The sequence below is a fragment of the Rhincodon typus genome, chromosome 31 (genome assembly GCF_021869965.1).
Source record: "Rhincodon typus isolate 14 chromosome 31, sRhiTyp1.1, whole genome shotgun sequence".
In the NCBI taxonomy this organism is placed as follows: Eukaryota; Metazoa; Chordata; class Chondrichthyes; order Orectolobiformes; family Rhincodontidae; genus Rhincodon; species Rhincodon typus.
This window is the reverse complement of record NC_063362.1, coordinates 10,887,152-10,914,041: the sequence shown is the minus strand read 5'-3', so window position 1 is coordinate 10,914,041 and position 26,890 is coordinate 10,887,152. Positions and strand designations below refer to the sequence as shown.

General features: G+C 42.6%; 2 protein-coding genes across 5 annotated transcripts in view; both read left to right on the top strand.

The window, feature by feature from the left end:
• ttc34 (tetratricopeptide repeat domain 34) overlaps positions 1-8,805 on the top strand; it is a 99,898-nt gene extending 91,093 nt beyond the window's left edge. The window contains exon 8 of the mRNA XM_048614875.1: positions 8,533-8,805. Within this exon, the coding sequence (XP_048470832.1) occupies positions 8,533-8,805 (273 nt within the window). The remainder of the gene's footprint in view (positions 1-8,532) is intronic.
• A 7,869-nt stretch (positions 8,806-16,674) lies between these two features.
• mmel1 (membrane metallo-endopeptidase-like 1) overlaps positions 16,675-26,890 on the top strand; it is a 64,929-nt gene continuing 54,713 nt past the window's right edge. For 2 of the 4 annotated variants that reach the window (XM_048615115.1, XM_048615113.1), the window contains exons 1-3: positions 16,675-16,960; positions 17,058-17,221; positions 26,681-26,740. In XM_048615115.1, the coding sequence (XP_048471072.1) occupies positions 16,935-16,960; positions 17,058-17,221; positions 26,681-26,740 (250 nt within the window). In that variant the 5' untranslated portion in view covers positions 16,675-16,934. The remainder of the gene's footprint in view (positions 16,961-17,057; positions 17,222-26,680; positions 26,741-26,890) is intronic. The other 2 variants (XM_048615116.1, XM_048615114.1) reach the window with 1 other exon arrangement.

Here is a 26,890-nt window from a genome sequence, read left to right as displayed (position 1 = left end):
AATCTTGCCATCCCACCATCAAACGAGCCCCTTTAGTGGCTAATTGATGACCACCCAAGAGTCGTAACGAATGCCAGCTGCAGGTATGTGGCATATTAAAACACTTCTTATCTCTAGGTCCCTTGGTCAATGGCACTTAGTACATGATTAAGGGATTTGGACATCGGGAAGGGAGGGTGGGGCCTGCTGCGAATCATCTCCCTGCCCTTTATTTAAAGTTGTTTGTTGACTACAGGTGTCACTGGCTAAATCAGTATTTATTTCAGTGGAGAAAGTGTTGGTGAGTTGCTTTCTTGAACCACTGCAGCTACTTATGAGCCCAATCCTGAATGCTGCCCAAGTCTTGCTGCACACGAATATAGACTGCATCAGCATCTGAAGAGTTGTGAATGGTGCTGAATATTGTGCAATCACCAGTGAACTTCCCCACTTTTGCCCTTATGGAGGGAAGGTCATTGATGAAGCAAGTGAAGATGGTTGGGCCTAAGACATCACCCTGAGGAGTCCTGCAGAGATGTTCTGGAGCTGAGATCATTAACCTTCAACAACCACAGCCATCTTCCTTTGTGCCAGGAATGACTCCAACCAATGGAGAGTCTTTACCCTCATTCCCATTGACTTGTTTTTCTAGGGCCCTTTATTGCAATACGCGGTGAAATGTTTCGTTAATGTCAAGGGCAGTCACTCTCACCTCATATCGGGAGTTCAGCTCTTTTATCCATGTTTGGACCAAGGCCATAACTAGGTAGGGAGCCAAATGGCCCTGGCAGAACCCAAACTAAGCTTCAGTGAGCAATTTATTCTTTTGATAGATGAATTTGATAGCTCTATTGATGACCCTTCCTTCATGTTGCTGATAATGGAGAGTAGACTGATTGGATGGAAATTGGTCCTGCTTTCTGGTCATAGGGCATATCTGGTCAGGGAAGTGTCAGTGTTGTACATATTGCGGGGAGGTGTTGATGTAGTGGTAATGTTACTGGGCTAGTTATCCAGAACCTTAGGCTAATGTTGTCAGAACATGGTTATAATTCCATTGTGGCAGTTGGTGAAATTTGAAATCAGTTAAATTCTGGAATTTAAACATAAGCTATCCAATTGACATTTGTCGATTGTCATTAAAAAAACAAAATCTTGTTTATTAAAGCTTTTGGGGAATAAAATCTGCCATCCATACCTGGTCTGATCTACATGGGACTTCAGATCCAACGTAATATGATTGACTTATAACTGCTCTCTGGGCAATTAGGGATGGGCAGATCTTCAGAACTATGATGGCAACAACCCGTGAATGAATTTAAAAAATATGTACATACTGGAACAGTTTGGCTATGACCACAGCTACTTCTGGAGCACACAATCAGAGAAAAAGTGTTGGGGGCTATAACCTTTGCAGAACCCAGTATCCCTGCCCATTTTCAGATATCACCGCAGAATGAATTGATCTGGTTCAAGATTGGCATCTGTGATGATGAAGACCTCAGGAGGAGGCCAAGATGGATCAACTACTTGGCGCTCTTGGCTGACATTGGATGCAAGTACTTCAATAAAACAAAGAACTGCGGATGCTGAAGATCTGAAACAAAAAGAGAAATTGCTGGAGAAACTCAGCAGGTCTAGCAAGATCAGAGAGAAAACAGAATTAATGCTTTGAGTACAGTGACCTTTCTCAGAACTGATGAACTGATTTTGTTTTCTCTCAAGAATTTTACCCTTCTTGTTGGTTCCCTCACCACTTGTTACAGACCCAGTCTAGCAGCTCTGCCTGCTTCTCTTCGTGGAGGCTGCCATAATATGCTAAGTTTCAGCATGCTCTGTTACATTCAACATATTTTACATTAAATAAGGATATCAAGGGATATAGAGTCATCGAGGCCTACAGCACCCTAAAGACCCTTTGGCCCATTGAGTCTGCACGTCCTAACTATTCTAATGTCATATTCCAGCACTTGCCTATAGGCTTGCATGGCTTGGCACTGCAAATGTACATCTAACTACTTCTTAAATTTTATGAAGATTTCTACCTCTACCCCACTTGCAGACATGATATGGAGCAAATGCAAATAATTGGAGCTGTGGTACATAATATTTAATGACAAATACATCAAAAAATCAGATATAGATCAGCCATGATTAAGTTGAATGGCAAAATGAGAATGAGGGGCTAAATGACCTACTTTTGGTATTAAGCAAAAGATGGAGAAATTGGATTATGATAAAAGTCATCAATCAAAGTATCTATCTGGACTGCACAAAAATCTAGGCTGACACTCCAGTGCAAAGCAGAGGGGATACATTACTGTCAGAGGTGTCATGTCTCAGATGGGATGTTCACCCAAGCTTTTGTTTGCACCCTCAAGTGAATGTAAAAGATCCCATATTTTGAAACAGAGGAGAGGAATTTTCCTGAGTATTCTTGCTAATCTTGTAATCCAGCAAAGTTGTCTTTAACAAATTGCTGTTGCTTGGTTGCTGTTTGTAAAATTGGTTTCTGTGTTTCCTACTTTACAACTGTGACTACAATTCAATAGTACTTCATTTACTGTAAAATGTTTTGGGACATTTTAAGGTCCTGAAAGTCACTATATAAATGCAATTATTTATTTCTCATTTTAATGCACAATAATAAAATTGAATTAGAGCTGCATTAAAGTGCCTCCAACCGCAAGCTTTCTCGTCGATTAAGGAGTTCATCATGGGAGAGGCTGTGTTCCTAATGAATTCCATTTGTAGTAATGATGGGTTATTAAGCATGAATATGTGATTAAATTTTGTCCTTCTTGAAGCAACATTCTTTGTCGGCTCCAAGTAAAAAAATTACCAAAGAATTAATGATATTCTCCATTACCTGACTCTGGAAAGGATCCCAAATGAATACTGTGTGATATTCATTGCTTAAACTCCATAAGTAAATAGACGAAAACTCCCTGATTTATAAATTTCTTAGAAGACCTGTGAGCAAAATGATATTCCAAATTATGATGTTACATGTGCTGCCCAATAAATATCAAACAACATTGCATACTTACTGGGCTGGCTTTGGGGAATAAATGCTGTGACTCCTATTTATTAAGTTTGTGGACCAATGCTAAATATTCCATATTCATTGAACTCTAAGAAGGGTTTTGAAATTCTGATGAAGGGTCTAGGCCCGAAACGTCAGCCTCTCTGCTCCTATGATGCTGCTTGGTTCATCCAGCCCTGCACCTTGTTGTCTCGGATTCTCCAGCATCTGCAGTTCCTACTATCTCTGATACAATTAGGCACAGTTGTTTTAAGAATGCATTGCCTGAAGGAACCCACTGTCATGCTTCGCCCAGTGACGGGTCAAGGCTCCCATGAAGTTGCAAACACAAAACTACGAAACTACTCCAGGCAAAACAAATAAACACATCTACCATAACCTGCAACCCTACATATGCTGTCAGTACTTGCAGCACTGTGGTAGGGGTTGATCCTGTAAAACCGTTCTCATTGTACTGCACAGTAATTGGGATCAAGAGGCAAATCGTGAGCAGCTAAAAAAAAAAGCCAAAGGTATCTTTGAAGGAAGTCCACGATTCTCATTTTCTACCCTCCTATTACAACGTTCTTTGTGACTACTCCTGTAAATAAAAAAACCCAAAAGAGCACAATCAGTGGGCAAAGTATTTTGAGAATCAATTATGTAATATTGGTTATTTACAGATTTGTTGATGCTTTTATTTTACAAGGTCTGTGGCTGTAATTTCATAAATGGACTACCACGTTCCTCTTCTGTGCAAAATACAGCTGGTACGTTATGTTTATCTGTAATATGAAGAAACCTGAAGTACAAACATGTGGAGCTGATTTTCCTTGTTTGACTACAGAAGCTAGTGGGAGGTTTCCTGTGGTGCAGTGGTAAAAACTTTGTTCAAGTCGTAACTTTTCCAGAGATGTGTTATAATGTATGAACGGGTTGATTAGGAAAATATCTACTGAAACTGGTGAACTTAACCAAAGAAGACATTCATATATCATCACACATCAATTCCTGAAACATTCTATTAAAATCAATAGGGAAGCATTTATAATAAAAATCCCACCTTCATGTAGCACCTTTCACAACCTCATGGTGACCCAAAGAGCTTTAGAGTCAATTAAACACTTCTGAAGAGAAGTTGCTGCTGCAGTGTAGAAAAGACAGGAAATAAATTGTCACAGCAAGATCCAACAAACTAACCAAATCATCTGTTTTACCAAAATTGGTTGAGGGATAAGGCCAGGCCATTGAGAAGAACTGTACAGTTATTCCTTAAATAGTACCTTCGAATCTTTTACATCCACCTGAGAGGGCAGGCAAAGCCTTTGGTTAACATTTCATATGAACGACTGCACCCCTGGTAGTGTAGCACACCTTCACTCCTCACCAGATTGCCAGCCTTGATCGTATGCTCAAATGTCTAGAGTGATATTGGAATACGAAGCCTTCTTTCTGTGAAGCATGTATGCTACACGTAGGTGTACAGCTGACACATGTACAAAGGAGATGCAGAAAGGTAATTGGAGGGTGGCAGCTATGAATTCATCTGGTTTGTCTTCTGTGGTGTGAAAGCACCTCAAGAAAGTCAAAGCTCTGCTCAGAAGTGACAGGGATAAAGAACACGTCAACTGACCCTGACCATTCAGTTATTTTATCAGTATTGACACAGTAAAACCGCAACAGTCTTGGTCCTTTATCAACAAATGCATTACTTTGCGGTTATTTAAATCAACCTGTTCAGACATGTTACGACACACTTAAAGCCAGGTCTCCTGGTTCAGAGGTAGGGACACTCCCACCTGCACCACAAGAGATCCTCATTACATTTCAGCATCAGGCCCACCTTTATTGTACAAACAGGCTCATTATTTTCCATTCTGCTAAAAACTCATTTATGAAGGCTCCTAAGTGGTTAAAATATTTGAAAGCTTTCGAGTTAATTTACAAAATAAAGCCTCAAACCACAGTGAGCTTCCATTTCAATACAGTCAATTTCCATTAATGACTTTTTAAATTACAGCATGATGTCTTTCATGGAGCAACATCATGGTACCTTGAAAACCAATATATGTTCTACACATCGTCTTTAATGAGCTTTCTAAGAACCTTGGAGGAGTTTTCTGTGCCATGTCATCTCTAAAATCTAGGAGATTGTGAGTTACTTGTCATACTAAAATACATTTTAAGAGCAAATTAGTTCAATTTGTACTTTAAAACAAGCCTTTTAACCAATTTCATTTCCCTTCTGCTAAAGATGCAGACTTTTTGCTGGCACCCAGCTCCACAGCTACTGACAGAGCTCCAGTTGCTCACCCGTTGGCTTTTTTTCAGGCTGTTGGTAGGATATTGAACTGCAAGGGGCACCGCAATCTGTCCAATTCTGTCCTCAGCAAAACATTCACAAATTTGCTTTTGCCACAGGACTCACTGAACAGTAATCAGGAACGCAATCCCAGCTGGGTCGTTTTTGACCCTTGTGAACAGGGAGGATAATGGATGCTGTTGTGGTGCAGTGGTAGTGTCCCTATCTCTGAACTAAGAGGCCTAGGTTTGAGTCCTATTTGCTGCAGAGGTGTGTAATAACATAACTGAACAAGTTACTACAAAAATATCTAGCCAGGACCGTTTAATTCACTTATAGAGTCACAACCTTTAAAACTGGGTGAAAAGCAAACCACAAAATCCGATCAGCTGATCTGGGTGACTCTGGTCAATTTCCACAATACCATGTCTGATTCTAAATTTTGTGAATATGGAACATCAATGGAGATAACCTACATCAAAACATGAACATCTATCAATAACCATACTACAACAGTGACATTATTTTGAACTGTGTACTGTATGTGCTCCTCAGGCCCTGGGTAATTGTACTACAAATACAAAATGTTTAGATTTCTCATACGAACCCAATCAGTATTAATTCTGATTGTACCTGAAATCAAAATTCAATATACTTGAAAACTAAAGCAATTTTTCTGGTCCAGTAAGCCAATGAAAACTTCTTACACAATGGAAATATTTCCTGCTCATTAACAAACCTACTTTATTCTAACCAGTTTCATAGAATCCCCACAGTGTGGAAACAGGCCATTTGGCCCAACAAGTCCACATCGACTCTCGAAAGAGCACCCCAACCAGACTCAAACCCCCCCCCATACCCTATCCCCTATCCCCTATCCCTGGATTTCCCATGGCTAATCCAACTAATTTACACATCCCTAGACACTATGGGCAATTTAGCCTGACCAATCCACCTAACCTGCACATCTTTGGACTGTAGAAGGAAACTGGAGCACCCGGAGAAAACCCACGCAGACAACGTGCAAACTCCACACAGACAGTTGCCCGAGGCTAGAATTGAACCCAGGTCCCCAGCACTATGAAGCGACAGTGCTAACCACTGAGCCACTGTACCATCCTAATGTTTCCCAATATTTATTCAGTTTAAGCTAAATATATTGTAAGGCAACCATAAACGAATATACGACAGTCCTGCTGCAACCAATTGTGACTAGTGGTGAACAATCGAACAACTAAGCAGAGGAGAAAATGCCTAAAACATCCTGTAATCAGTGATGTGGAATCCAGTACCTTCGTGCCAGAAACAAAGCTGAGCTGAAGCATCTGCAGCCAGGTGCAAGCATTGTGGGTCTACCTATGGAACATGGACTACAGCAGCTCAAGAAGGCAGCTCACCAAAACCTTCTCAAGGGCAACTAGGATGGACGATAAATATTGGCCAGCCAGCAATGCTCATGTCCCACAAGAGAATATTTTTTAAAAACTGCTGATTGAATGATCCATCTCAGCCTCCTTCTGAGATCCCCAGCATCACTGCTATCTGGGCAATTCAAATCACTCTAAGCAATCTTTAAATAAAAATTTTTAAGTTACTGAATAAAGCAAAAATGGACCTTGACAACATCCTTGCTGTGGCTGTAAAGACTTTTCCTTCAGAAAACTAACTGGGCCGTTAGCCTTAAAACAACTACAACACTGGCACATACTCAGCAATATGGAAATTTACCAAGGTTTGTCCCATGCACAAAAATCAAGATAAATGCAAATCAACAAATTACTCCTCCATCAGTCCAGCTTCAATTATCAGCAAAAGATTGAGGGAAGTGTTGTCAACAGTGCTATCAAATGGCATTTGCAACAACCTTCATTCTGATGTTTAACTTACATTTCACCGGGATCATTCTTTTTCAAAATTTTGTTCATAGGATGTGGGCATCAATGGCTATGTTTGCATTTGTTGCGAATCCCTAATTGCCTTGAGAATGTGTGGGTGAACTGCCTAGCTGAACCTCTGCAGCCCTTGGTGTATAGGTACACCCACAAAGCAGTTAGAATGGGAGTTCCAAGATCTTGGCTCTGTGACAGTGAAAGAATAGTGAGATGTTTCCAAACCAGGATGGTGTGTAACTTGGAGGATAACTTGCAGGTCATGGTGCTGCCATGCATCCGCTGCCCTTGTCCTTCTCGAAGATAAAGTTTATGGGTTTGGAAGGTGCAGTGGAAGATGTCTTGCTGAGTTATTGTGGCACATTTTGTACATGGTATGCATTGCTGCCATAGTGCATCACTGGCAAAAGGAGCAAATGTTGAAGCTGGTGGGTGGGCTGTCAATCAAGTGGGCTGCTTTGTCTTTGATGGTGTGCTAGGTATGACTCCAATCAGAGAAGAGCTTTCCCCTTGATTCCCATTGACTCCAGTTTACTAGGGTTCTTTGATGCTACACTTGATCAAATGTGGCCTTGATGTCAAGGACAGTCACGTTCACCTTCTCACTGGAGTTCAGCTCTTTTGTCCATGTTTGAGCCAAGGCTGTATTGAGGTCAGGAGCTGAGTGGCCCTGGTGGAACCCAAACTGATCTTTAGTGAGCATGTTATTCCTTTGCAAAATGCCACTTAATAGCACAATCAATGACTCCTTCTCGCACTTTACTGATGACAGAGAGTAGACTGATAATGGTGGTCATTAGCCAATTTGGGTACATACGTGAGTAATTTTCCACATTTTCGGGCAGATGCCAGATTGTAGCTGTATAGGAACAGCTTGACCAATTATGCAGCAAGTTCTGGAGCTTAAGTCTTCAGTTCTATTGGCGGAATGTTGTCAGGATCCACAGCTTTTGCAGTATCCATTGCCATCAACCACTTCTTAATATCACGTGGAGTGAATTGAATTGATTGAAGACCGATGTCTGTGATGCTGGGGTTTTAGGAGGCCAAGGTGAATCATTCACTTTAGATTTAGATACTATTGTCACATGAGCTCAAGTAGAGGAGGACAACGAAAAGTGTGCAAAGTCATTCTCAGCGCCATCTTAGTATACAAAAAGTAGGACTAATAACAGAAGCAGAAATAAAAGAAACAGCGAAAAGGAAAGGAAACATCCAGATTAAGCCCCACCCCCACTTCCACCATGAGTCCTTGCCGCCAGGTAAAACAAGGCCACAAAATCCATCCCTCAGTCTGCAAACACTCAGGTGCCCTGAATCCCTGCACACTACCGCAGCCAGATTCCATCACCTCCGCCGTCAGGCACCTGTGCCCAACCAAGTCCTGGAGCCATGCCACTGCTGCTGGAACCGTGTTTCCATTATTCAGCGCCATCCTGCCTCCACTGATGTCGTCGCTGCCATGTGTCCACGCTGGTGCGATCTCAGCAATGCAGCCGCTGCTGAAGCTGCCGGGACCCAAACTGAGCTCAAACTCAACGCTGGGCCCACCACACCGAAGCAGCCGGTACCTTGGTCTGGATTACGTTGCTCTCACTGCCACCTCCTGAAACCGCTATTTCAGCAAAGGAGCCCACTGACACTCTGGGAAGGTCCCGCTGCTGCCAACACTTCAGGAAGGGAACCGATGCCAGCAAAAAACAGGGAAAAAAGAACAAAAGTAGAAGGAAGAGAGAGAAGAAAGAAAAAGGAAAGGCAGGCAGAAGCCAACATGCCCTGGGTCAGGACCCCGGTACAAATGCTACAACTTACTTGGCCATCTGGCTGACTTTGGCCTGGTCTTTTTCACTGATGTGCTGGGCTCTGTAATCACTGAAGATGGGATTATTTATGGAGAGTCCACCTCCTGTTAGTTGTATAATTCTCTTCCACCATTCATAACTAAGACTGCAGACCTTCGCTCTGATCTGTTGGTTGTACCACTGTTTAGCCTTGTCCATCGCATGCTGTGTTTGCTGTTTAGCATGCAAGTAGCCCTATATTGTAAGTCACCAGGTTGGCACCTCATTTTTATGTATACTTGGCGCTGCTCCTGGCTTGTCTTCCTGAACTCATCATTGAAACAGTGTTGAACTCCTGGCTTGTTGGTAATTTGCCAGACCATGAGATTATTGACTTTGGTGTAATGCGATTCTGCTACTGCTGCTAAATGCTCACAGACTGTCACAGACATTTTGAGTTGCTAGATCTGTTCTATGTGTCCTATTTGGCATAGTGGCAGTTGGAGGGTATCCTCAATGTGAAGACGGGACTTCATTTTCACAATGATTCTGTGCTAGTTACCCTACCGATACTGCCATGGATGGATGCATCTGTGACAGGTAGCAGAGTGAGGATGAGATTTTTCACTTTTTTGGTGCCCTGCTGTGGACCCAGCCTAGCAGTTATGTCCTTTAAGACTTTGCCAGCTCAGGGGGTTGTACTGCCAGGCCACTCTTTGTGATGGACATTTAATACACCCACCCACAGCACATTCTGTGCCCTTGCCACCCTCAATGCTTCCTAAAAGTGGTGTTCAATCTTGGGGAGTACTGGTTCATCAACAAAGGCAAGGCCGTAGGTGGTTATAAGCAGGATGTTTCTTTGCCAACACCTGTATTTGATGACCTGAGATTTCATGGAGTTCATAGTCAACATTGGGGAGTTCCAGAGTTGTATAACCGTAACTATGAAATATACAGAAACACATGCAAGACATTTTTCTACTTTTTGGAATCCTTCAATTGCAATATATTCTTAAGGGCAGTCTTCAAACATTTAATGTGATGTTTTACTTTTGAAAACATAACTGAAAAACTTTTAAAACTACAATGGGACCTTTCCTTTTCCAGATGTAGTTTTTTTATGTTTACTCAGGCCATAAATCATTATGTCACAAGCTAATTAAAAGTATCTATAAACTGCATAATTAAACTTCGAGGTTAAATGTTAGCTTCTGGAATGGTTCAACAATCTTTGTTTTACGGCTCTTCTCTAAAAAACTGCAGAGTGGTGACCCAGGTCACTTGCGAGAACTCATTTAATGTTTGCGCCTGTCTGCCTGCCATATATTTCCTTCCTGGCCTGCAGTTTTCTCTATGGAAATAAAAACAAAGGGTGTAGAATTGCTCCATTTGCTCCTTGTGCCAGCATCCTAAATGTGTTGAAAAAGTACATGTTTACAATGTTTACTACATACAGCAACCAGAGCACTTACTCCCTCATTCAGCCCCTAACTCCTTTCAATGATTTTTGATGATTTATCAGCATTGCAAGTCCTTAAGTTAAACATAGTTATGAGGAAGACCCTAAACTTGATCCCCTAAACTCTATACAGTTATTGATCTCAGGCAAAATGAGAGTGATGTTTCAATTTGTTTCAGGACAAGAGAATAGAAAAACCAACCAAGGTCGTTCTCCTTCCCGTGACTAATAACTGCTATCGGCAATAGTTACATTGCTACGATCAGGTGTGGAGATCTAAAATAAAACTTTCCAGTTTTCATTCTCTTTGTTTGATTATAAAAGGTGTGTTTAAAATGTAAAAGACAAATTTGCCAACCCACTGTGTATAATTAACTTTTTACATGCTGGTTGTAGAGAACTGGCCAGACAGGTTTTCTTGAGTTTTTAAAAAAGAGGTCAAAGCGATTGCTCAGAACTAGAGACAACAAGGTGCAGGGCTGGATGAACACAGCAGGCCAAGCAGCATCATAGGAGCAGAGAGGCTGATGTTTCGGGCCTAGACCCTTCATCAGAAAAGGGGGAGGGGAAGGGGGTTTTGAAATAAATAGGGAGAGAGTGGGAGGCGGATAGAGGAGAGGATAGGTGGAGAGGAAACAAACAGGTCGAAGAGGCGGGGATGGAGCCAGTAAAGGTGAGTGTAGGTAGGGAGTTAGGAAGGGGATAGGTCAGTCCAGGGAAGACGGACAGGTCAAGGGGGCGGGATGAGGTTGGTCGGTAGGAGATGGAGGTGTGGCTTGAGGTGGGAGGAGGGGATAGGTGGGAGGAAGAACAGGTTAGGGAGGCAGGGACGAGCTGGACTGGTTTTGGGATGCGGTAGGGGGAGGGGAGATTTTGAAACTTGTGAAATCCACATTGATACCATTGGGCTGCAGGGTTCCCAAGCGGAATATGAGTTGCTGTTCCTGCAACCTTCGGGTGGCATCGTTGTGGCACTGCAGGAGGCCCAGGATGGACATGTCATCTGAGGAATGGGAGGGGGAGTTGAAATGGTTCGCGACTGGGAGGTGTAGTTGTTTATTGCGAACCGAGCGTAGGTGTTCTGCAAAGCGGTCCCTGAGTCTCCGCTTGGTTTCCCCGATGTAGAGGAAGCCACACCGGGTACAGCGGATGCAGTATACCACATTGGCAGATGTGCAGGTGAACATCTGCTTGATGTGGAAAGTCTTCTTGGGGCCTGGGATGGGGGTGAGGGAGGAGGTATGGGGGCAGGTGTAGCACTTCCTGCGGTTGCAGGGAAAAGTGCCGGGTGTGGTGGAGCTGGAGGGGAGTGTGGAGCGGACAAGGGAGTCACGGAGAGAGTTGTCCCTCCGGAAAGCAGATAAGGGTGGGGAGGGAAAGATGTCTTTGGTGGTGGGGTCGGATTGCAGATGGCGGAAGTGTCGGAGGATGATGCGTTGCATCCGGAGGTTGGTGGGGTGGTACGTGAGGACGAGGGGGATTCTTTTTTGGTTCTTATTGCGTGGACGGGGTGTGAGGGATGAGGTGCGGGAGATGTGGGAGACACGGTTGAGGGCGTTCTCGACCACCGAGGAGGGGAAGTTACGGTCCTTGAAAAACGAGGACAACTGAGATGTACGGGAGTGGAATGCCTCATCCTGGGAGCAGATGCGGCGGAGGCGAAGGAATTGGGAATAGGGGATAGCATTTTTGCAGGAAGGTGGGTGGGAGGAGGAGTATTCTAGGTAGCTGTGGGAGTCGGTGGGCTTGAAATGAATATCGGTTTCTAGGTGGTTGCCCGATATGGAGACAGAGAGGTCCAGGAAGGGGAGAGAGGTGTTAGAGATGGTCCAGGTAAATTTAAGGTTGGGGTGGAAGGTGTTAGTGAAGTGTATGAACTGTTCGAGCTCCTCGTGGGAGCACGAGGCGGCGCCGATACAGTCATCAATGTAACGGAGGAAGAGGTGGGGTTTAGGGCCGGTGTAGGTACGGAAGAGGGATTGTTCCACGTAACCTACAAAGAGGCAGGCGTAGCTTGGGCCCATGCGGGTACCCATGGCTACCCGCTTTGTCTGTAGGAAGTGGGAGGAATTGAAAGAGAAGTTGTTGAGTGTGAGGACGAGTTCGGCTAAGCGGATGAGGGTATCAGTGGAGGGGGACTGGTCGGGCCTGCGGGACAGGAAGAAGCGGAGGGCCTTAAGGCCATCTGCATGGGGAATGCAGGTGTAGAGGGACTGGACGTCCATGGTAAAGATGAGGTGTTGGGGACCGGGGAATTGGAAGTTCTGGAGGAGGTGGAGGGCATGGGTGGTGTCATGGACATAGGTAGGGAGTTCCTGGACCAAGGGGGAGAAAATGGAGTCTAGATAGTTGGAGATCAGTTTGGTGGGGCAGGAGCAGGCGGAGACAATGGGTCGACCAGGGCATTCAGGTTTGTGGATTTTGGGAAGGAGATAGAAGCGGGCAGTGCGAGGTTGGGGAACGATGAGGTTGGAGGCCGTGGGTGGGAGGTCACCTGAGGTGATGAGGTTGTGGATGGCTTGCGAGATGATGGTTTGGTGCTCAGGGGTGGGGTCATGATCAAGGGGGCGGTAGGAAGTGGTGTCGGAGAGTTGGCGTCCGGCCTCGGCGATGTAGAGGTCAGTGCGCCATACTACAACTGCGCCTCCCTTGTCCGCGGGTTTTATGGTGAAGTTGGGATTGGAGCGGAGGGAGCGGAGGGCTGCACGTTCTGCAGGGGAGAGGTTGGAGTGGGTGAGAGGGGTGGAGAGGTTGAGGCGATTGATGTTGCAGGGGAGAGGTTGGAGTGGGTGCCGATATTCATTTCAAGCCCACCGACTCCCACAGCTACCTAGAATACTCCTCCTCCCACCCACCTTCCTGCAAAAATGCTATCCCCTATTCCCAATTCCTTCGCCTCCGCCGCATCTGCTCCCAGGATGAGGCATTCCACTCCCGTACATCTCAGTTGTCCTCGTTTTTCAAGGACCGTAACTTCCCCTCCTCGGTGGTCGAGAACGCCCTCAACCGTGTCTCCCACATTTCCCGCACCTCATCCCTCACACCCCGTCCACGCAATAAGAACCAAAAAAGAATCCCCCTCGTCCTCACGTACCACCCCACCAACCTCCGGATCCAACGCATCATCCTCCGACACTTCCGCCATCTGCAATCCGACCCCACCACCAAAGACATCTTTCCCTCCCCACCCTTATCTGCTTTCTGGAGGGACAACTCTCTCCGTGACTCCCTTGTCCGCTCCACACTCCCCTCCAGCTCCACCACACCCGGCACTTTTCCCTGCAACCGCAGGAAGTGCTACACCTGCCCCCATACCTCCTCCCTCACCCCCATCCCAGGCCCCAAGAAGACTTTCCACATCAAGCAGATGTTCACCTGCACATCTGCCAATGTGGTATACTGCATCCGCTGTACCCGGTGTGGCTTCCTCTACATCGGGGAAACCAAGCGGAGACTCAGGGACCGCTTTGCAGAACACCTACGCTCGGTTCGCAATAAACAACTACACCTCCCAGTCGCGAACCATTTCAACTCCCCCTCCCATTCCTCAGATGACATGTCCATCCTGGGCCTCCTGCAGTGCCACAACGATGCCACCCGAAGGTTGCAGGAACAGCAACTCATATTCCGCTTGGGAACCCTGCAGCCCAATGGTATCAATGTGGATTTCACAAGTTTCAAAATCTCCCCTCCCCCTACCGCATCCCAAAACCAGTCCAGCTCGTCCCTGCCTCCCTAACCTGTTCTTCCTCCCACCTATCCCCTCCTCCCACCTCAAGCCACACCTCCATCTCCTACCGACCAACCTCATCCCGCCCCCTTGACCTGTCCGTCTTCCCTGGACTGACCTATCCCCTTCCTAACTCCCTACCTACACTCACCTTTACTGGCTCCATCCCCGCCTCTTCGACCTGTTTGTTTCCTCTCCACCTATCCTCTCCTCTATCCGCCTCCCACTCTCTCCCTATTTATTTCAAAACCCCCTTCCCCTCCCCCTTTTCTGATGAAGGGTCTAGGCCCGAAACGTCAGCCTCTCTGCTCCTATGATGCTGCTTGGCCTGCTGTGTTCATCCAGCCCTGCACCTTGTTGTCTCGGATTCTCCAGCATCTGCAGTTCCTACTAGCTCAGAACTAGACTCGGGTAAAAGCAGTAAATGGTCAATATAAGTCCTGAAATGTAACACGTGAACACAAAATTCACATAATTTCAGGTTAAAAGTCAAGACTGGCAAATTTAGCCAAACAGTAAGTCAGGAAATATGAAAGTGACACTCAAAATACATGGGGAGGTAGTGGTCAATTTCATTCAAGAGAATCCCTTTCAAATGCCAGAAAAGTTGACTCAATTTATGGAACAGTTAGAATCGCTGAGGAGCTGTTCTACCAATCACTGGCTGATTCTCTCCCATGCTTACTGCTCAATGGTTCACAAGTGAGCCTATTAGCAGCAAATGTGAAAGAGCCTGTGATTGGAGGAGCAGTGAGAAAGTGAGTTGTACTGGTAAGAGGCTGTTTCTGGGGAAGGAGAAGACTCAGTTGCCAAGCCATGGAGGATATATGAAGTGGAGCAGGATGTTTCAAGGCTTACGGAGGAGAGGGGAGATGGATGGAAGTGGGGAAGGCTGCATTGAGGAGAAGGAAAGGGGGAATAGGAGGGGAACAGGGATGCATCACAGCGGGGAAGGAATCTGCAATGGGGTGAGAGGGAAACTGCAAGGGGCAGAAGGAAGGCTGCAAGAGTGAGAGACGGGGCTGTGAGGGGAGGGGAAGAGAGGCTGCAATTAGGTGGAGGGTCGCTACAAAGAGGGCAAGAGCAGCCTCAAGGAAGGAAAAGGAGGCTGTGAGAGAGGCAAGGGGAGGCAGGAGAAGGATGCTGCAGGAGGCCTGCCATAAGCAGGAGAGGGAGGAAGGCTGCTGAGAAGGAACCTGCAGCGTTAGTGGAAGGCTGCAAAGTGGACAGAACAATTTTCAACCAGGCAAAGGAATACCTCACTAAGTAGGAGCCAATATTTGACATCATTGAGATCAAGATGACCACTCCAAAATAAAAACATATTTTAACCCTGGTTCACAGTTTCTGACTATTTTGATATGTGTATAATTTGCAGGCTTTTGGTTCTCAACTGAGATGTTTCAAAATGTAGCTGAAATGTCACCTTTTCTTATGGAGAAATTGCTGCAGAAATGCAAACTCTTTCATAGAGGAACAGAGCCATACAGCATGGAAAAGGAGCCTTCAGTCCAACCAGTCCATGCCGAACATAATCCCAAACTCAACTAGTCCCACCTGCCTGCTCCTGGCCCATATCCCACCAAACCTTTCCTATTCATATATCCGTCCAAATGTATTTTAAACATTATAATGACACCCGCACGCACCACTTCTTCAGGAAGTTCATTCCATATGCAAACCACCCTTTTTTTTAAAAAAAATTGCCTCATGACTTTTTTTAGATCTCTTTCCTCTCACCTTAAAAATGCTCCCCCAGTCTTGAAATTCACTATTTTAGGGAAAAGACAACTACCATCAACTTTATCTATACCTCTCATTCTTTTATAAACTTTTATCAGGTCACCTCTCAACCTCCTTTGCTCCAGTGAAAGTTCAAGCTTATCCAGTCTTTCCTTATAACTCCAACCTTCCATCCCTGGCAACATCCTGGTAAATCTTTTCTGTACCTTCTCCAGCTTGATAATATCCTTCCTTTAACTGGGTGACCAGAACTGGACACAGAGTTCCAGAAGAGACCTCACCACAGGAGTTTACACAGTTCCCATTTCCACAGACAGGGTTCAAGATTTCGCTGTTAAACTCAAGGAACCTTCTCGTGAAAGCTCAACTAGCCCTGCCTTTTCTCCTGTTTCTAAAATACTGCTTGACAGCCCCTGATGGAGCACTGGATTGCTTGCTCATTCGCCCTATTAAAAGTTACTAAAACTGCATTGCAGTGATCTCCCTGCGAGCACACACACGGCACTGGCCCTAGTGCAGCTTCAGGAAACTGAATGAATGAAACGGGACTGAAATTGACCAGTGGGGGAATGCCTGGGCTCGGGGCTGGAGATGGTTTTATATTTGTATGTTGTTTTATTTATTGTATAACTCGCGCCTCCGTGCTGTTACCTGGTGGCCGGGTTTTGATAAACTCAGGTCCCATCAAGCCAAGGCTGCACGGTGAATCCACTCCAAGCCCCCGCCCTCCCCTTCTCTCTCTCTCTCTCTCTTTGCAGGAATGATGACTGGAAGGAATCCTTTGCGGGATTTTCCGTCAGTCGGCTCATCAATATCCACCGCTCTGTGACTCCCCCGGCAAAGTTAGCTGCTCATATTTCACAGTTCCCGGTTTGTAAGAGAACCCAACATTACAGACCCGCTTGCAATCAGCCCACTCCCCGCGTTTCCGCGAATCAATCCATTTAAGGAAGAGCCCACCCCGTCGATAAGAAATTGGGGAGGGGGTTATTTATCCTTTGGACATCCCTAAAGGAAGAGGAGATGGAAGATCAGGCGAAAGTGCAGATGTAAAGTGCTTTATTTTCGTTCGCCTGGCTTTTTTCACTTTGTTCACTCACAATCGGCGCGTTTGACTAACGGCACTCGCTATCTTTTCTCAAACAGAGTCACTATAATGGGCAAATCCGAAAGCCAGATGGACATCGTGGAGAAATCGACAAAATCAGCCAAGAAAAGTTGGAGTTTCGTTGAGATTGCACTAACCGTGCTGCTCCTTCTCATGACATGTGCAGTGGTGGCGCTGGTTGTGTTGTACACGAGCCAGGGAGGTAAGGTGACCCATGGGGCACGCCCCTGCTCACAGATGGCTACCCTTGATAGCTCAGCCTTGTAGCTGAGCCATGCCTTAAGGAGAGGGCAAGCTTGGTAATTGTCCATCTGTAGTTTCTCTGAATGTGATGGTACACCGTTGTCTTGAACTGCTGCAACTTTCTTTGATTTGATTTATTATTGTCACATGTACCTAGATATAGTGAAAAGTTTTGTTTTGCATGCAGTGAAGGCAGATCATACCATACAAAGATCATAGGGTGATTGAACAGAGCGAGGGATACAAAGGTATGGCTGTAAAGAAGGTGCACAAAATGCAAGATCCACATTTTATTTGAAATTTGAGAGGTCCATTCAGAAGTATAATAACAGCGGGGAAGAAGGTGTTCTTGAACCTGTCGGTATGCGTGTTTAAGCTTTTGTATCTTCTGCCTTCTGGAAGAGAGTATAACTAGGGTAGGAGGGATCTTGAATGATGTTGACTGTCTTTCCAAGGCAGTGAGAAGTGTAGGTGGAGTCAATAGATAGAAGGTTGGTTTGCGTGATGGACTGGTCTGTGTTCACAACTCTCTGCAGTTTGTTACGGTCCTGGGCAGAGTAGTTGCTTTACCAAGCCATGATGCATCCAGATAGAATGTTTTCTATGGTGCATCTGTAAAAGTTCCTTGTTGATGTAAGCAAATGGTTCACCAGATCACTTCAAAGGGCAGTTAAGAATGTGTTGGTATGGGACAAACCTTGAGTCATATTTCAGGATTGACTGTAATTGGATGGGCACTACAGATTAGCAACAAGACTAGTGAGCAGAACATCAATGGTGTAAATGGCCCTTGCCCTAAAGTGTGTATGTATGCAATATCCATTGGCCAAGACTGTGATGTCCCCCATACTCCCCTGTGGCTCAGTAAGTATCATTTTTGCGTCTGATTTAAAAGGCTGTGTGTCCCAGTTTGAATCCAGTAATTTTGAGCAGAAAAATATCAGCTGATGCTTCAAAGTAGTACTGAGATGGGTTTGTACTGTCTGAGGTGCTGTCTTTCTGACACATCAATTTGTGGTCCCACCTGCTGTCTTTGCAGGATGCAAAAAGATCCCATTGCACTATTTCAAAGAGCAGGATAGACATCCTGGTCATTATCAGGTTATTATGTCTGAACACTTGTCATTTGCAAATTGGCTGCTTTAGTTCCGTACATTACCACAGTTCCTACATTTTAGAAGCACCTAGACCATAAGAATTAGGCCATTCATCCCATCAGGTCTTTTCTACCATGTGATCATGGCTGGTAAAAGGTACTGCGCCATCACCAATTGTGCCACTGGATAGCTTTGTGCAGCTCCTGGAAAGTTCTAGGCAACTGCCTGTGCAATGCTTTAGGTTATTTTGAGGTTGTGAAAGGTACTATATAAATACAAGTCTTTATTTTCTTTTTTCTTATGTGAGGAAATAACATGGGTAAGGTACTGGGGGTACCAGAGGAACCTGTGGAACCATAATCCATTTTAACTTACCGTTGACAAGACAGGGGAGAAAATGGGTAAAAGCAGAAGCCCTGACTAGGTTACCCTGGAATGATCTCCATGGCCAAACTATTCCAAGGGTTATTGCATCACTGCTTCTAGACCTTCATAATTTCTGTGCATCAATGCAAAAACAGAGAATCTGCGGTCAGAACGGAGACCTAAATGTAGCCTGCACCAAGGACTAGGAGATAGCCATAGAATCAGGCTTTTAGGCTGCTTGAAGTAAACTGCAATCTGGTGCAAAGTTATAGGATTCATAACATTGGAATCCAACAGATTTTTTAAAATTTGTTCATTGAATGTGGGCATCAATGGCTTGGCCAACATTTATTGCCATCCCTAGTCACCCTTGAGAAGGTAATGGTGAGCTCTCTTCTTGAACCACTGCAGTCCATGTGCTGTAAGTAGACCGAGTGACACTGTGATATATTTCCAAGACAGGATGGTAAGTAGCTTGGCAGGAAACCTGCAGGTGGTAGTGTACCCATGTATCTGCTACCCTTGTCCTTCTCGACAGTAGTGGTTGTGGGTTTGAAAGGTATTGTCTAGGAGGTTTTAGTGAATATTTACAGTGCATCCTGGGCACTGCTGCAATTGTGTGCCATCATTTTGAAGCTTTTGTTCTGTTGTCACTAGGTTGAAAGCTCCAAGAGAACTGAGAGTATAATTTGATTCTGTCATTACACCCATAAAGATGGACCTCCGAGATAGCTTCTTGCATATAGCTGAAATTCTTATTTTCAAATCTAGATTTTCCATGGGCAGATAAAAACATCCCATTCATGGCATTTTGCCATTGCTCATTATAAATTATGTTGGACATTTAAGGTGCTATTTTTGACAAAACAACTATAATTAATTTTGACACTTTTACTGAAACTGTTAGACATCTTTGTTTAAAAGTGTTAGTGGTACTGTTACTTGTCATGTCAGTATGGCATTAGGGACATTGGCCACACTAGTGAAATTTGATATTGCAAGTCATAACAGTAGTGATAGTAAGGGTGTAAGTGCAAATTAAAGTGTTAGTCATCTTATTTGTATCGCTGTTTATTTTAGTCATGTTAATTATCATCTAGTTATATTTTTAGAAAAGAAAAAGTGAAAAACAGAGTAATAGCTTTCTTTAAGTCAGGACTGTTAGGTCAGTATATTCCCCAGAAGGCTGGATGAAGTTTGAATGAAGTTAAAATCTTCCTCCCTGATTCCAAGTAATAAGTATTTGTCTCTAGCTTAAAGTATATTAACATTATATATATTTGTATAAATGTTAGTAACGGTGCTGTTGATAACAGCAGTACAGTAATTGCAGTAGTATCTGTTTTTGGGATATGCAAATGATATAAATCTCTTCAGTTTACATCATTCAATCTGAATTCAAATTTGATTAATTCAATTTATCTTACAAATGAACATTTTAACCATAAATTTCCAAATAGCTATGTTATGACTAGGTTTAATTCAAATTTTTAGTGAAAAAGCATTTCAAATGCTAAGGACTAGTCTATAGCAGCAATTGTATTTTTCTTATAGGAAATATTAACTTTCTGACTTGATGTCATTGAAGAGTTAAATCTTCCCACCTCTGACTTTCCCAAAGCATTTTCATTGATGTAATTCTGAGGCATTGAGTTAAAAGGAGTATGAGATTGCCCCAGGTAAATCTTCCAGTCATTAGTCTGCATCTGTGTTTAAAAAGAATGTAATGAACTTGGGGTAAGTGTTTAATCCAACCCGATACCCTAAGACTCCATAGCAGAGCATACTAGTACTTAAAACACACTGTGGCAACACAATAGCAATCAAAAAAATATGTGTGGACATCTCTAGGATGCACTGCAGAAATTCACCAAGAGTCCTAAGACAGCATCTTCTAATCCCATGAAAGCTACCACCGAGAAGGACAAAAGCACCAGATACATGGGAATATCACCATCTGCAAGTTCGCCTCCAAGCCACACACCATCCTGACTTGGAAATATATCGCTGTTCCTTCACTGTCGTTGGATTAGAATCCTGGAATTCCCTCCCTAATGGCATTGTGGATCAACCCACAGCAGGTGGACTGCAGCGGTTCAAGATCAGCTCACCACCACCTTCTCCACAGCAGTTAATATTCGGTAATAAATGCTGGCCCAGCCAGTGATGCCCGTATTCCAAGAATAAATAAAAATGTATTTAGTTTATCTCATTTGGAACACTGCAGCTTAAGGTGAAATTTCACCACAAGATTTTACAATTAATTTAATAGCACTGTATAAGGGTATGTTCCTTAAGGTGCAAGCTTTATATCATGCATGACTTTGTACAGACAGGTATAATTTATATTGCAACAGTATCTATATATTGTGCTACTTCTTTCCATTTGTTTCTCAAATACAAAGTATCCTGAGCTCAGTCACAAATATGAAACACTTTCAGGAGAACAAATACTTGTAACTAATAATCAGGTATAATTTTACTATAGAACTGCAATTTTTATGCAAAAGGCAGAAAGAGAACCTGGCTAATAGGGCACTCACTCCCACATTGTCTCAGGGGAAATGTCGCCATTGCAGAAGAGCAATTGACAGACTTTTCTTTCTGCTGGGATTTTCATACATAGCAACATGATATCTAAAGGGGTACTTGTTTAAAATGTCTTCAAGTAAATCCTACATTTGCATTCATCTGTTTTTTTTTCATACTCTGAAGAATAACATTTTTCCTGCAAGCCACAGGGAAAATTTAAATTAGTGTCTATTTACCTCAGTAATTTGTAGCATAGTTACCTGTTTTTAAATAGTAATTCCTGATCCCTACATTTTCCGGGGCTATGTGTTGCCGCAATAAATTTAAGAAGTAGAGAGATATTTAATAAAGTGTGAAATTCATTCCAATAGAATTGCAGTGGGAAGGCCTCAAACACATAGCTTGCAAATAGTTTGCAAGTCCCCCTTTCAAATGAGCAAGGAAGAAATAATTATCCCCCTAAATACATGAATAATTCCAGACTCTGGAGGCTAGATTATCATTGATTGTTTGTAATCATCTGTCTTAAAAGGGACATGATCGTTCTCCAGGCTGTGGCTTTTTTTTTTGATTAGGCATTTGTGTTGGTGCTGAGTTAAATAGACCCGGATTGTGGTAAGTTTGACTTCTTCTCATTGTCACTTGGGCGCAGTTAACTGTGTTGAAAGCGGTGTATCTGCAGTTAAGAAAGAGGGTGTGGTTGGCCAAGAATGAAATCAAGGCTTTATTTTGTTTGGTCGGGTAAGAATATGGATCCAAGGTTGTAAATGAAATTGAGGAACAGATCTGCCATGCCGGAACAGATTCAATGGACTAAGTGTCCTACTCCTGTTCCTATGTGTATGTCAGCTAGAATTGGTGCTGGAAAGTTTGATATGTGGAGATTGGGTAAGGATGACATTCACCCTCAATATTCAAATGTGTTAGTATTGTTGACAGTCTGAATGAATAGATAAAACATGGCTATTTAAACAAAGTAGTGGGGGATCCCAATGCCAGTGACTCCACATTCTGATATAATTCAGAAGAGAGGGGAAGAAAATTGTAAGGAAACACATGCAGTTCAATGTATCATAAACACATCATCATCTCACTTATAATTGACAAAGCAATAGGCAGAATATTCTGAATTTGATCATGTTGAGGAAGTTATAATTGTTCTTGCTGTTTGGTGACAATGTCTGTTTTGAGCAGTGGAGTATGTTTCATCTATTTTCCCTCCTGAGTATTTATTTGTGAAGTTTGGGTCAGGCAGATATTTGGGTTTAATATCTACATAACTGGTTTGCAGTTTGCAGACAGCATATGCACCTCTCTCATTTGTACCTGATTCTCCAGAGCTCTTCTAAGAGATTAAGATTCAGATGTAAAGAGGAATTTCTGACCTCTCAAAATCTATTGCTAATATGACTTAGAAGTCGGAGAAAGAACAGGCACAAATGTGATCTGGTGGGAAAAAAGCAGGCAGTGGAGAACAGGGCTGTGTGATTGGCATGGGGGATGGACTGGAGAGTGCCAATATGAAGTAGAGTAAGGCCAAAGGAATAGTACCTTAAAGAACTGGGGTAAGTGGAGGTACTGGTGGGGGGAGCAGAAATATGTTTTTCGGATCACCATGACAACCACATAAAGTTTTAATTACTGTAAGTACAAGTACACGTCCTCACAATTTGTGTCCTGGAAATAGAAACTAAGGAATAGAAACTTGACATTCTATATTCTTGATGGAATGAGAAATATCAGTGAAAAGCCTTGTTCTGAGATTTTAACAATATGTTAAGTGTTACAATAATAGCGTTGTGGGTCAACCCACAGCTGGTGTACTGCAGCGGTTCAAGAAGGCAGCTCACCACCACCTTCTCAAGGGCAACTAGGGATGGGCAAGAAATGCTGGCCACCCAGCGACACCCACATCCCACAAATGAATTAAAAAAAACTTCATAAACACCAATAATGTTTAAAAATAAATTTGAATTCCTCATTAAAACAGCTGGAAGGATGACATGACAAGATTTAATGTTTTAGAACTTTTATTGCAGCATAAGACTACAAGCACTATTGACTAAGCACTATATTGTATACTGTTTTTGAGTGTCATTGGAGCTGCACTCATTTGAGAAAATGGGGAGTATTATATCACGCTCCTGACTTGTGTCTTTTCGATGGTGAGCTACATTTGGGGTGTCCGGAAGTGAGTTCTCAGATCAAAAATTAATTAAAATGAATAGTTATCGGAGATTAAGCAGAATAATTGGTCAATTAGATAAAAAATTACTCTTTCATCAAGATCATATTCCTATCAATTTTACTTGCAACTTTGCAAAATGTAGAAGTATTTACTTATTGGAGCATTTGTTTATTGGAGCCTCTGTGTTGGTGATTGGATGAATGAAGGGGAGAATGTCACCACATCACCACATATGAGTGAGGAAATACATACGCGAGAGAACAGGCTCAAATGAATACCTGCTCAAGTTTGCATGAGAATAAGCATATATAAAGAGCAAGGTCTCCACTGAGGAAGTATAAAAATGAGTAGGCAAGTGAGTGCAGAGTTGAGTAATCAAATGTACAAGCATAAAGGTGTGAGAGTTAGAAGGCTATCAGTTAATATGCCAAAAAGGGGTAATGAGTACAGTAGAAAGGAGGAAAAATTGAAACGTTACCATTTGTAGAAGAGGAAAGGTAATGAACCCAGACCACACTTTATTGCCACACAAGGGCAATCACCGCTTATTTTAACAGATAAAACAGCAACAATAATCATTGTATACAGACAAGTTATCAAAAACTGACTACGAGTGAAAAGTCAGCACTTCTATCTACAATGGAGTGAAGAATTTTCAGTGAAATTAAACACAGAAGTCATTATTAAAAATCTTGCAAGAGTAAGTTCAACTAAATGAAATAGCAAGGTAGAGATCATTTTATCTGCTGATGGAAACTCGGTTAAACTGACATAAATTGAATATCACATACTCACACTGTAAGTGTTCGGTAAATCTTTTCTATGTGTCAAACACAATGAAACTATGGAGCAGATTTTTAACTTGAATATGGGAAATCTGTGAAAATAATGGTATTGTAGTTTCTGTAATGATCCACAACTCCACTTTTATAATTGATCCATAAGTTGAAAATTTCCTCCAACAATGTTTTGCATCTTTGCATTAAATAAATTGCAGCTATGGTCTCCATTGACTTGCATGTCTACTGTGGCCAAAAAAAATGTTACAGCTTTATGATTTGGTACATATGATTGGCCAATTCCATTCCAAATTGCGGGCTGCTCAGATGACATCACCAATAATGCATCCTTACTAAGGCACGAAAATATCTTTATAAATGATGTCTACAGTACGACTTGCCAACAATTAACCTTAGCTAACCCTCAAGACATAAGCACCAAAACAAATTCAGCTTCGTGCTAAGGAAACATAAGTGACATGTTGAAGTTCCTAAGGCCAAGATGTGTGGAAGAGAGGATTCACACCTTATCAGTACTGTAAAAATAGAGTATAAAAGAAATATTACATTTGGAATTTTATCTCTAATGCACATAGTTGCTTAGCATAACATTGGAGCTTTTATAAATGCAATTTTATTAATCTTTTTGAATATTCTGTTTTTCAATTATGATTTGTTCTATTAGCTTTGGATTGAGTTATGCAATGAAATAATTTAGCCTCCTCATTTCCAGAGGGTTTGCAGTACATTTAAAAATGTTTGTGGAGAATCCTTTAGATTATTATTGCTTTCTGCAGCAATTTAATGAAAGATGCACTGTAGATTCTGAATGTAAAACTCTATTAGTTGCATACAACATCTGGAGAGTGGTGTCTGTAAATCTGATTAAAAATAGCAGACTTCTAACAGCTGAAGTCTTTCTTGTTCTTAATATCTTGTGCATTCAACTCATCCTGATATATGTCAGTGCAGTACTGAGAAAGTGTTGCCAGAGGTAATGTTCCTGAGATGATAGATTAATTCAGGGTCCCATATGTTTATGGTAGTTCAACTGAAAATAAAAAAAAAATCTATGGTACTGTTCCAAGAAGAGCAAGAAGTTCTGTGGGATGCTGGGCTGTACTTGTCCCTCAAAGAAATATTGTCATAACTAGCTGCTCATTTGCTGGTTGTTAGTTCTTGCCACATTAAAATTGATTGTTCCATTTATTTGTATAACAAGCCAGAGCATGCTTCACAAAGCAAATTGGATGTGAAAATCCTTGGATGTTGCTCAGAGTTGTGAAGGTGTTTATCAATTTTTCCTGCACTCAAATTCTGTTAATGTGTTGGATGAAGTACTGTTTATACTCAACTCTGTGGACTGTTTGCCCACAGAATGAAAACAATTTTACCAAATGCATTTCTAAATTCCCTATGCAGCTAAGCAAGTCAGCACAGAAGGCTATTTTGCAAACAATTATGTTTTGCTTCAGTCTGTTTTAACACACAACCTACATGCAATTTTAAAAAAATAGTACCTTCACCATCCCTCTCTCCCACGACTATGAATAACTTTTAATGACACGTCCATGAGAGCATTTCTCATTGTAAAGTCAAGTTGACAGTTTAACGTTCATAAATACAGAACAACACCAAAGTTGAGAAGATTAGGAAAGATTGTGAAATATATGTGACTGAAGTGGGTTAAGACCAAACTGAAATAATGTTTAATGGCTCAGTTTTATTCACGATTGGCATACATGGAATTTAAAGTCAGCCCAGTTTAAAACAGGGGGTCAATTGGGCTATTTTCCTGTTAGGTTTAGGTTAAAGTGAGCTCTTCCAGAGTTTTCGAAGCCTAGCACATATTATGGAAGGTAAGGTGTTTGACAGCTTTGAATTCTAGCAAAATTAAAAAAATGAGCTGGAGCAGGAGATGATGCAACATTTCTTGATTTTAATATAAATAAGAATGGGTGAAATGAAAAATATGTAGAATGGTGTGTTTGAAGCTCGGAAGGAATACAAAGGGAAGTTCAGGGAAGGAATGAGAAACATACTATTGCTAAAATTAAGAGGAAGAAAGAAATTGCATTCATAAAGCACGTTTCACATCTTCAGGACATCTCAAATTAATTTGCTTCATAGGCTATGAAATATGTTTGCAGTCAAGTCACTTTTGCAAATTAAGCACACCTGACGGCCACTTTTTGCGCAGCAAGACCACACAAGTAGTGATGAGATGAATAACCAGATAATCCATTTTAATGATGCTGTTTAAGAGTCCCTATGTTCTCCCTGAAAGGTTCTCCCTGAAAGGTTCTCCTTTCTCTCAGAGGGGACTGATATGGTACCAAGGCTGGGGGTGGGGGGGGATTATTTATTGCAGCCTTCTTGATAACCTTTTGCACCTTGGTGAAGCTAAATTGGTGGGGGTTTTCTGACTGAAGCCGTATTCTATTCTCGGTCCTCAGACAAACAGTTCTCCAGCAATTTGGACAATGTGTGCATGACATCGGGCTGTGTGGCTGCGGGTGAGTAAGGTTTGGAATTTTCCATTAAATTAAGACAATTAAGACATAGAGGAATAAGCAATATCACTTGCACTTGATCTGTAAATCCTATCAAATGCGCTATATACTGCTAATTGCTCATGGAACTATATTGTGGAATAGGAGACAATA